The sequence below is a fragment of the Coregonus lavaretus genome, assembly GCF_964263955.1.
Source record: "Coregonus lavaretus genome assembly, chromosome: 28".
Lineage (NCBI taxonomy): Eukaryota > Metazoa > Chordata > Actinopteri > Salmoniformes > Salmonidae > Coregonus > Coregonus lavaretus.
The window spans coordinates 3,453,555-3,465,859 of record NC_140015.1 but is presented as its reverse complement, the minus strand read 5'-3'; the positions used below and the strand labels follow the sequence as shown (position 1 = coordinate 3,465,859).

The 12,305-nt window shown below is 47.7% G+C and overlaps 1 protein-coding gene across 1 annotated transcript in view; it reads left to right on the top strand.

Moving 5' to 3' along the window:
- The window catches only part of LOC311104435 (serine/threonine-protein kinase TAO2-like), a 40,070-nt gene that overhangs the window by 23,103 nt on the left and 4,662 nt on the right, over positions 1-12,305 (top strand). Inside the window, exons 16-19 of the mRNA XM_084146272.1 lie at positions 2,968-3,171; positions 9,169-9,408; positions 10,756-10,968; positions 11,344-11,526. Of these exons, the coding sequence (XP_084002398.1) occupies positions 2,968-3,171; positions 9,169-9,408; positions 10,756-10,968; positions 11,344-11,526 (840 nt within the window). The remainder of the gene's footprint in view (positions 1-2,967; positions 3,172-9,168; positions 9,409-10,755; positions 10,969-11,343; positions 11,527-12,305) is intronic.

The following is a 12,305-nucleotide window of genomic DNA, read 5'->3' as shown; positions in this document are numbered from 1 at the left end:
ACCCTTCCCCCTGTGTTGTATTGATTGGCTTGTCACCCTCTAACCCTTCCCCCTGTGTTGTATTGATTGGCTTGTCACCCTCTAACCCTTCCCCCTGTGTTGTATTGATTGGCTGGTGTCACTCTCTAACCCTTCCCCCTGTGTTGTATTGATTGGCTGGTGTCACCCTCTAACCCTTCCCCCTGTGTTGTATTGATTGGCTGATGTCACTCTCTAACCCTTCCCCCTGTGTTGTATTGATTGGCTGGTGTCACTCTCTAACCCTTCCCCCTGTGTTGTATTGATTGGCTTGTCACCCTCTAACCCTTCCCCCTGTGTTGTATTGATTGGCTGGTGTCACTCTCTAACCCTTCCCCCTGTGTTGTATTGATTGGCTTGTCACTCTCTAACCCTTCCCCCTGTGTTGTATTGATTGGCTGGTGTCACCCTCTAACCCAGGGTTCCCCAACTGGCGGGCTGCACTTTTTCTGAGAAGATAAAGAAAAAAATATGTTTTTTTTTCTTGTTGCACATAAGACTGTAAAAACACCAGGAAATCAGCTCCAGGTTATTTTTTTGTTTTTAAAAATCTGTTCCGAAGTAGTCCCACGCATAATAGAGAAACAAGTCATCGTATACAAATGTAAGCAAGGTTTGAAATTATTATGTTTTAATCAAACATTGTATCTGTTTGGGCTTATTGCAGTTAATTTGCAGTCTACAAATTATTTGTAATTATGTTCCGGCCCCCCGACCATCCGCTCAAGAAAAAATTGGCCCCTGGCTGAATCTAGTTGATGATCCCTGCTCTAACCATTCCCAATGTGTTGTTTCTACTAGGAACTGAATGACAACCATTCAACCCCTAAGAGGGAGAAACAAGGGTGGCTGTTGGCAGCCTTTAACTAGGGTTGTGAACGTTTAAACGAAATTGGGATCCTTAACGTTAGGAAAAAAATCCCTAAGGGGAAATCCATGTTTTGGTTTTTTATCCCCCACAAATATTTTATTACAGTGCACCTGGCTAATCTGCTCTTTCTCTTCACTAATGATGCCAGTGTGTGTTCAGTCTGTTCCCCTAGTCTATTCATTGATGATAGGCCCTGCTTTCCTGAAGTTTTTTTACTGCATGAAATGGCGAAATACAGCATTCCATTGCGAGATACAGATTTTGATTGCCGGTAGATAGGCCTAGTGTACGGTTCTGACTCCGTCTGTCTGGTGGCCGACCTGCCTATACTGTGCCCCTCCCCCCTCTCTCCATCCCTATACTGTGCCCCTCCCCCCTCTCTCCATCCCTATACTCTGCCCCTCCCCTCTCTCCATCCCTATACTGTGCCCCTCCCCTCTCTCTCCATCCCTATACTGTGCCCCTCCCCTCTCTCTCCATCCCTATACTGTGCCCCTCCCCTCTCTCTCCATCCCTATACTGTGCCCCTCCCCTCTCTCTCCATCCCTATACTGTGCCCCTCCCCTCTCTCATCCCTATACTGTGCCCCTCCCCTCTCTCTCCATCCCTATACTGTGCCCCTCCCCTCTCTCTCCATCCCTATACTGTGCCCCTCCCCTCTCTCTCATCCCTATACTGTGCCCCTCCCCTCTCTCTCATCCCTATACTGTGCCCCTCCCCTCTCTCTCCATCCCTATACTGTGCCCCTCCCCTCTCTCTCCATCCCTATACTGTGCCCCTCCCCCTCTCTCCATCCCTATACTGTGCCCCTCCCCTCTCTCTCCATCCCTATACTGTGCCCCTCCCCTCTCTCTCATCCCTATACTGTGCCCCTCCCCTCTCTCTCCATCCCTATACTGTGCCCCTCCCCTCTCTCTCATCCCTATACTGTGCCCCTCCCCTCTCTCTCCATCCCTATACTCTGCCCCTCCCCTCTCTCTCCATCCCTATACTCTGCCCCTCCCCTCTCTCTCCATCCCTATACTCTGCCCCTCCCCTCTCTCTCCATCCCTATACTGTGCCCCTCCCCTCTCTCTCCATCCCTATACTGTGCCCCTCCCCTCTCTCTCCATCCCTATACTGTGCCCCTCCCCTCTCTCTCCATCCCTATACTGTGCCCCTCCCCTCTCTCTCCATCCCTATACTGTGCCCCTCCCCTCTCTCATCCCTATACTGTGCCCCTCCCCTCTCTCTCTATCCCTATACTGTGCCCCTCCCCTCTCTCTCCATCCCTATACTGTGCCCCTCCCCTCTCTCTCCATCCCTATACTGTGCCCCTCCCCTCTCTCTCCATCCCTATACTGTGCCCCTCCCCTCTCTCTCATCCCTATACTGTGCCCCTCCCCTCTCTCTCCATCCCTATACTGTGCCCCTCCCCTCTCTCTCCATCCCTATACTGTGCCCCTCCCCCTCTCTCCATCCCTATACTGTGCCCCTCCCCTCTCTCTCCATCCCTATACTGTGCCCCTCCCCTCTCTCTCCATCCCTATACTGTGCCCCTCCCCTCTCTCTCCATCCCTATACTGTGCCCCTCCCCTCTCTCTCCATCCCTATACTGTGCCCCTCCCCTCTCTCTCCATCCCTATACTGTGCCCCTCCCCTCTCTCTCCATCCCTCGCTAGCTTGCTATGGAAGATGCAGGCAGCTCGAGATGATTTGATTGACCGTTCTGATCGCCTAGTGATGGACGTTAGTTTCGCTTCAGAAGCAGCATTCCTTTACAGACAAGTAAAATGCCCGTTCAGTGGTGCTTCAAAACTATCTCCAGAGAAGGTTTTGTCGGCATTTTAAAAAGCCATAGTGTGTCCTCACAGATAGACAAACATGCCGTAGCCGAGGCGCTTTCAAGGGTATATGACTGCGGCACACAACTTCATTCCCCGGCCCTAGCATTCATACATACGTAATAGGACCATTACTCTGCATTGATGTGGAATGTTATGAGCCATTTGTCACATCCCTTACCTTTAACCCTTCCCCATGTGTTGTAATGAGTGGCCGGTGTCACCCTCTAACCCGTCCCCCTGTGTTTCTACTAGGAACTGAATGAGAACCAGTCGACCCCTAAGCGGGAGAAGCAGGAATGGCTGGTGCGTCAGAAGGAGTGTCTGCAGCAGCTGCAGGCGGAGGAGGAGGCGGGGCTGCTGAGGAGACAGAGGCAGTACTATGAGCTGCAGTGTCGCCAGTACAAGAGGAAGATGCTGCTGGCCCGACACAACCTGGAACAAGACCTGCTCAGAGAGGTATAGCAGGCCTATTGAAGTACCTATAGTAGAGGTATGTTACTGGGGGAGATTGACCTGCTCAGAGAGGTCTAGTCTCATCCACCAGCCGGCTCTCTCTGTCAAACCATCTGGTTTCACAGCGCCTCGGAACTGAACTTAAATCAAGTTGAATGGAAGCTTATGGCAGGAGCTCTGTCCATCACCATCTAGCATAACCCTTAGAACCTCCCCCCAACATTGTGGACTTCAAGCAGAAGTTATTTAAACAAAGAAGTGAGTTCGGAAAATCTGAAAGTACGCATCTTAGAAATGTTTTTTACATATAAACGTTATATGCCTCAAATCAGAATCAATTGGGCTTCCCAAAAATAATATGGCTAATGTGATAGAACATTTATTTTTGATTGGCGATTTTGCAATTTTTCAAAGTCACATCTAATACAACTATTGCCTCGATTTAGAGCCACACGTCATAGTCATGTGATTCGCTCAGAATTTGAATTGATTAGGTTTGGGCGTAATATTTTCATATCGTCATACCATCCTTCTCTCATCCCAGGATTTACGGTATTACCGGCTTAGTACACAAGGGGGCGCCAAAAAACACAACATCCCGTTGGGTGTCTATTACTAGAATGCTAACAACATTTGTACAAGTAATAACACATTTCCATGGAGGCAAAATATACCTTTTTCATTGTAAGCTCATTTACTTGTATTGCTACCGCTGATAACAATTAGCTATTTTTTGCTGAATGTGTTGCACTAATGTATTTTCTGTGAAGGAAAACTATAGTTGAATGTTCCGGATCAATCTATTATTGAAGAAAATAAATCAACTGACTTTCGATATAAAACACGACCCCTGTCAATACATAGCTGTACTCACCTGATCCTGCTTTCTCCCGTTGTGCTATTTACAAACACGTGACTGGCTCAACCGTTCTGGAGAACTACAGTAAGCTTCATAAGGTGAAATTAAGAACGCGATATGCTTTATATCTTAACGTACTGCAAGTATTTACTTAAAGTATACTGAACAAAAATATAAACGCAACATGCAACAATTTCAACGACTTTACTGAGGAAATCAGTCAATTGAAATACATTTAGTAGGCCCTAATCTATGGATTTCACATGACGTGGCACAGCCATGGGTGGGCCTGGGAGGGCATAAGCCCACCCACTTGGGAGCCATGCCCACCCACTGGAGAGCCAGGCCCAGCCAATCGGAATGAGTTTTTCCCACAAAGGGCTTTATTACAGACAGAAATACTCCTCAGTTTCATCAGCTGTCCGGATGGCTGGTCTCCAGTGCCAAATTCTCTAAAACGACTTTATGGTAGAGAAATGAACATAGAATTATCTGTCAACAGCTCTGGTGGACTTTCCTGCAGTCAGCATGCCAATTGCACGCTCCCTCAAAACTTGAGACATCTGTGGCAATGTGTTGTGTGACAAAACTGCACTTTTTAGAGTGGCTTTTTATTGTCCCCAGCACCTGTGTAATGATCATGCTGCTTAATCAGCTTCTTGATATGCCACACCTGTCAGGTGGATGGATTATCTTGGCAAAGGAGTAATGCTCACTAACAGGGATGTAAACAAGTTTGTGCACAAGATTTGAGAAATAAGCATTTTGTGTGTATGTAACATTTCTGGGGTCTTTTATTTCAACTCATGAAACATGGGACCAACATTTTACATGTTGCGTTCATATTTTTGTTCAGTATAGCTACAAATATAAAAATGTATTGAAATAGTTTCAACGGTTTTGATAGTATTGAAAAACCATCCCGTGGCTATTTCCAAATACCCAGATATACGGTATACCCCCCATCCTAATTAGCATGTAATTCAGTAAATCCACACCCCCTCAATTCCAAACAGTCCCACACTGTTACCAGGCTCTATGCGCCAGCAATTCGAGCCTGGGGACGAGGTTAAACCTCGCCCAATCCACCCCTACACCTTACGCCCTAGACACTTCTGTTCTATTTCCTTGTTTTATATATACACTGCCTTCGGAAAGTATTCAGGGCCCTTGATTTTTCCACATTTTGTTAGGTTACAGCCTTATTCTAAAATTGATTAAATTGTTTTTCCCCCCCCTCAATCTACACACAATGATGACAAAGCAAAAATTGTTTTTTAGAATGTTTTGCTAATTTATAAAAATTACAAAACTGAAATATATTTACATAAGTATTCAGACCCTTTACTCAGTACTTTGTTGAAGCACCCTTTGCAGCGTTTACAGCCTAGTCTTCTTGGGTATGAAGCTACAAGCTTGGCACACCTGTATTTGGGGAGCTTCTCCCATTCTTCTCTGCAGATCCTCTCAAGCTCTGTCAGGTTGGATGGGGAGTGTCGCTGCACAGCTATTTTCAGGTCTCTCCAGAGATGTTTGATCGGGTTCAAGTCCGGGCTCTGGCTGGGCCACTCAAGGACATTCAGAGACTTGTCCCGAAGCCACTCCTGCGTTGTCTTGGCTGTGTGCTTAGGGCCGTTGTCCTGTTGGAAGGTGAACCTTTGCCCCAGTCTGAGGTCCTGAGTGCTCTGGAGTAGGTTTTCATCAAGGATCTCTCTGTACTTTGCTCTGTTCATCTTTGCCTCGATCCTGGCTAGTCTCCCAGTCCCTGCCGCTGAAAAACATCCCCACAGCATGATGCTGCCACCACCATGCTTCACCGTAGGGGTGGTGCCAGGTTTCCTCCAGACGTGACGCTTGGCATTCATCTTGGTTTCATCAGACCAGAGAATCTTGTTTCTCATGGTCTGAGAGTCTTTAGGTGCCTTTTGGCGAACTCGGGCTGTCATGTGCCATTTACTGAGGAGTGGCTTCCGTCTGGCCACTCTACCATAAATGCCTAATTGGTGGAGTGCTGCAGAGATGGTTGTCCTTCTGGAAGGTTCTCCCATCTCCACAGAGGAACACTAGAGCTGTCAGAGTGACCATCGGGTTCTTGGTCACCTCCCTGACCAAGGCCCTTCTCACCCGATAGCTCCGTTTGGCTGGGTGGCCAGGTCTAGGAAGAGTCTTCGTGGTTCCAAACTTCTTCCATTTAAGAATGATGGAGGCCACTGTGTTCTTGGGGACCTTCAATGCTGTAGAGATGTTTTGGTACCCTTCCCCAGATCTGTGCCTCAACACAATCCTGTCTCCGAGCTCTACGGACAATTCCTTCGACCTCATGGCTTGGTTTTTGCTCTGACATGCACTGTCAACTGTGGGACCTTTATATAGACAGGTGTGTGCCTTTCCAAATCATGTTCAATCAATTGAATTTACCACACGTGGACTCCAATCAAGGTGTAGAAACATCTCAAGGATGATCAATGGAAACAAGATGCACCTGAGCTCAATTTCGAGTATCATAGCAAAGGGTGTGAATACTTACGTAAATAAGGTATTTCTGTGTTTTATGTTTAATAAATTTGCAAACATTTCTAAAAACCTGTATTCGCTTTGCCATTATAGGGTATTGTGTGTAGATTGCTAAGGAAACAGTTTTATTGAATCCACTTTAGAATAAGGCTGTAATATTACAAAATGTGGAAAAAGTCAAGGGGTCTGAATACTTTCCGAAGGCAAACGTATAAACGTTTATAACAAAATTGTGATCCTTAACATTAAGAAAAATCCCAAACATAACTTTTTTTGTTTCCCCCCCGCACAAAATATATTGTTTTCCGTGTTGTGGCCTAATTAGATTATAGGCTATAACGGCCTGAGGTAAGTGGTTTAACTTAAAGGTGCAATATGCAGGAATCGCTCCGCCATTTCCTGGTTGCTAAAATTCTAATAGTTCGCCTAATTTCAGTGTAGGTGATAAAACAAGCGCTCAGTGTAGAGAATCAATTGTACCAAAAATATAGTATTTTCTGTTTGAAACTAGTGTACAAAACTGAAAGTAAAGGACTCAAAAACAAAACTTTAAGAACGGGAAGCATAAAAATAGCACACATACAACAGATCTACCGCTTCTTAGACTTGCTTTCAATGAGTGACAGATCTATACCACATTTCTATGTGAATTTGGTCAGGCACCCAAGAAGTTACATATTGTAGCTTTAAATAAAACCAGAAAGAAAAAGGTTAACTTTAGGCTGCTAGGGATATTCAATGTCTGCATTTGTTACCAATCTACTAATAGGTGCCCTTCTTTGCGAGGCATTGGAAAACCTCTCTTGTCTTTGTGGTTGAATCTGTTTGAAATGTACTGCTCGACTGACGACCTTACAGATATTTGTATGTGTTGGGTACAGAGATGAGGTAGTCATTCAAAAATCATGTTAAACTATTATTGCACACAGTGAGTCCATGCAACTTATTATGTGACTTGTTAAGCACATTTTTATATACAGTACCAGTCAAAAGTTTGGACACCTACTCATTCAAGGGTTTTTCTTTATTTTTACTATTTTCTACATTGTAGAATAATAGTGAAGACATCAAAACTATGAAATAACACATATGTAATCATGTAGTAACCTAAAAAGTGTTAAACAAATCAAAATATATTTTATATTTGAGATTCTTCAAATAGCCACCCTTTGCCTTGATGATAGCTTTGCACACTCTTGGCATTCTCTCAACCAACTTCACCTGGAATGCTTTTCCAACAGTCTTGAAGGAGTTCCCACATATGCTGAGCACTTGTTGGCTGCTTTTCCTTCACTCTGCCATCCGACTCAACCCAAACCATCTCAATTGGGTTGAGGTAGGGGGATTGTGGAGGCCAGGTCATCTGATGCAGCACTCCATCACTCTCCTTCTTACACAGCCTGGAGATGTGTTTGGTCATTGTCCTGTTGGAAAAACAAATGATATTCCCACTAAGCCCAAACCAGATGGGATGGCGTATCGCTGCTGAATGCTGTGGTAGCATGCTGGTTAAGTGTGCCTTGAATTGTAAATAAATCACAGACAGTGTCACCAGCAAAACACCATAACACCACCTCCTCCATGCTTTACAGTGGGAAATACACATGCAGAGGTCATCCGTTCACCCACACCGCGTCTCACAAAGACACGGCGGTTTGAATCAAAAATCTCCTATTTGGACTCCAGACCAAAGGACACATTTCCACCAGTCTAATGTCCATTGCTCGTGTTTCTTGGCCCAAGCAAGTCTCTTCTTCTTATTGGTGTCCTTTAGTAGTGTTTTTTTGCAGCAATTCGACCATGAAGGCCTGACTCACACAGTCTCCTCTGAACAGTTGATGTTGAGATATCTGTTACTTGAACTCTGTGATGCATTTATGTGGGCTACAATTTCTGAGGCTGGTAACTCTAATGAACTTATCCTCTGCAGCAGAGGTAACTCTGGGTCTTCCATTCCTGTGGCGGTCCTCATGAGAGACAGTTTCATTATAGCGCTTGATGGTTTTTGCGACTGCACTTGAAGAAATTTTCAAAGTTCTTGAAATGTTCCTTATTGACTGACCTTCTTGTCTTAAAGTAATGATGGACTGTTGTTTCTCTTTGCTTATTTGAGCTGTTCTTACCATAATATGGACTTGGTCTTTTACCAAATAGGGCTATCTTCTGTATACCCCCACTACCTTGTCACAACACAACTGATTGGTTCAAACGCATTAAGAAGGAAAGAAATTCCACAAATTAACTTTTAAGAAGGCACACCTGTTAATTGAAATGCATTCCAGGTGACTACCTCATGAAGCTGGTTGAGAGAATGCCAAGAGTGTGCAAAGTTGTCATCAAGGCAAAGGGTGGCTATTTGAAATATAAAATTAGATGTTGATTTGTTTAACACTTTTTTTTGGTTACTAAATGATTCTATATGTGTTATTTCATAGTTTTGATGTCTTCACTATTATTCTACAATGTAAAATAAAAACAAACCCTTGAATGAGTAGGTGTGTCCAAACCTTTGACTGGTTGTGTGTGTGTGTGTGTATAACTTAGTTGACACGTTTCCTACCTTCTCTCACTCCCTCCCTCCATCTTTCTTCCTATACTTTCTTTCTCTCTTTCTGTCCTTCCTCCAGGACCTGAACAAGAAACAGACCCAGAGGGACCTGGAGTGTGCCATGCTGCTGAGGCACCACGAGTCCACCCAGGAGCTGGAGTTCCGTCAGCTGGGGGCGGTGCAGCGTACGCGGGCCGACCTGATCCGCACGCAGCACCAGACGGAGCTCACCAACCAGATGGAGTACAACAAGAGGAGGGAGCAGGAGCTCCGGCAGAAACACACCGTGGAGGTCCGCCAGCAGCCCAAGAGTCTCAAGGTAAGGATAGGATAGTATACGATGAGCTTTAATGTCCCTGGCTGGCATCCCTGTTCTCCACCGTCTCCCCAAAGTGTTCACACTTAGGGACAAGGGTAGACAATCGGGCGTAGCCTATGGGGAGCTAGAAGGGAAGTGGGGATCAAGGGGTGCTCTTATTGACCCTGAACCCATTCTGCTCACTCCCGCCTCTCCTTCCATCCCCCCCCCCCCCCCCCCTCTTCCTTCCATCCATCCCTCACTCCCCCCTCTCCTTCCTTCCCTCACTCTCCCCTCTCCTTCCTTCTCTCACTCCCCCTCTCCTTCCTTCCCTCACTCCCCCTCTCCTTCCTTCCCTCACTCCCCCTCTCCTTCCTTCCCTCACTCCCCCTCTCCTTCCTTCCCTCACTCTCCCCTCTCCTTCCTTCCCTCACTCCCCCCTCTCCTTCCTTCCCTCACTCCCCCTCTCCTTCCTTCCTTCCCTCACTCTCCCCTCTCCTTCCTTCCCTCACTCCCCCCTCTCCTTCCTTCCCTCACTCCCCCCTCTCCTTCCTTCCATCACTCCCCCCGCTCCTTCCGTCCATCACTCCCCCCGCTCCTTCCGTCCATCACTCCCCCCGCTCCTTCCGTCCCTCACTCCCCCCGCTCCTTCCGTCCCTCACTCCCCCCGCTCCTTCCGTCCCTCACTCCCCCCCGCTCCTTCCGTCCCTCACTCCCCCCGCTCCTTCCGTCCCTCACTCCCCCCCGCTCCTTCCGTCCCTCACTCCCCCCGCTCCTTCCGTCCCTCACTCCCCCCGCTCCTTCCGTCCCTCACTCCCCCCGCTCCCCTTCCGTCCATCACTCCCCCCGCTCCTTCCGTCCATCACTCCCCCCTCTCCTTCCGTCCATCACTCTCCCCTCTCCTTCCGTCCGTCCCTCACTCTCCCCTCTCCTTCCTTCCCTCACTCTCCCCTCTCCTTCCGTCCGTCCCTCACTCTCCCCTCTCCTTCCTTCCCTCACTCTCCCCTCTCCTTCCGTCCCTCACTCTCCCCTCTCCTTCCGTCCCTCACTCCCTCCGCTCCTTCCGTCCCTCTCTACCTCACTCTCCTTCCTTCCCTCACTCCCCTCTCCTTCCTTCCCTCACTCCCCTCTCCCTCCTTCCCTCACTCCACCCTCTCCCTCCTTCCCTCACTCCAATCCCTCACTCCACCCCTCTCCTCCAATCCCTCACTCCACCCCTCTCCTCCAATCCCTCACTCCACCCCTCTCCTCCAATCCCTCACTCTACCCCACTCCTTCATTCCCCCACTCCTCCCTCCTCCCTGTCTCATTCCCCCCCTTTCCCTCATTCCCCCTCTCATTCCCTCTCTCCTTTCTCCCCTATCCCAGTCTAAGGAGCTTCAGATCAAGCGTCAGTTCCAAGACACGTGTAAGATCCAGACGCGTCAGTACAAGGCCCTGAGGAACCACCTGTTGGAGAGCACTCCCAAGGCCGACCACAAGGCGGTGCTCAAGAGGCTGAAGGAGGAGCAGACCAGGAAACTGGCCATCCTGGCCGAGCAGTACGACCACTCCATCAACGACATGCTGTCCACACAGGCTGTGAGTAAGGCAAGGACCCTACCGTGCACCTCTCCTACACCTGACAACTACGACGACGCTATACTACAAAACAACTACACTCACTCACACACACACACACACACGCACGCAGAGACAAAACCCACACAAAGACACGCACACACTGCAGATAACACCCACTATACATCAACTACACACCTACATATTAAAGCAGCTACACCAAAATGTATACCAACACATTTCAGTTCAACAAACACCGACTACGCCCATGCTAAGCTTTAGAACTACTAAAATTACATATTAGGACTACAAATCCCACATTTTGAGTGGTAGGCAACCCCAAACCGTCCATTAGACCAGGGTGTGCTCTACTGACGTCCAGCCCTCCTCCTCTAGCTGCGATTGGACGAGACCCAGGAAGCAGAGTACCAGGTGCTGCGAATGCAGCTGCAGCAGGAGTTGGAGCTGCTGAATGCTTACCAGAGCAAGATCAAGATCCACACAGACTCCCAGCACGAGAGAGAGGCCAAGGACCTGGAGCAAAGGGTGTCCATCCGCAGGGCCCTGCTGGAACAGAGGGTGAGAGCGGGACGGAGAGAGGGGGTGGAGGGGTGTCTGAAGGGATTATGTGTGTGTGTGTGGAGGGGTATGTGTGTGTGTTTGTGGAAGTGTGTGGGTGGGTGGAAGTGTGTGGGTGGGTGGGTGGGTGTGTGTGTGTGGAGGGGAGGGGGGGGGGGGGGGGGGGGTGCAAGAGAATATGTACAATATACACTACCGGTCAAAAGTTTTAGAACACCTACTCATTCAAGGATTTTTCTTTGTTTTTAATATTTTCTACATTGTAGAATAATAGTGAAGACATCAAAACTATGAAATAAAATGTATTTTATATTTGAGATTCTTCAAATAGCCACCCTTTGCCTTGATGACAGCTTTGCACACTCTTGGCATTCTCTCAACCAGCTTCACCTGGAATGCTTTTCCAACAGTCTTGAAGGAGTTCCCACATATGCTGAGCACTGGTTGGCTGCTTTTTCCTTCACTCTGCGGTCCGACTCATCCCAAACCATTTCAATTTGGTTGAGGTCGGGGGATTGTGGAAGCCAGGTCATTTGATGCAGCACTCCATCACTCTCCTTCTTGGTTAAATAGCCCTTACACAGCCTGGAGGGGTGTTGGGTCATTGTCTTGTTGAAAAACAAATGATAGTCCCACTAAGCCCGTATCGCTGCAGAATGCCATGGTAGCCATGCTGGTTAAGTTTGCCTTGAATTCTAAATAAATCACAGACAGTTTCACCAGCAAAGCATCCCCACACCATAACACCACCTCCTCCATGCTTTATGGTGGGAAATACA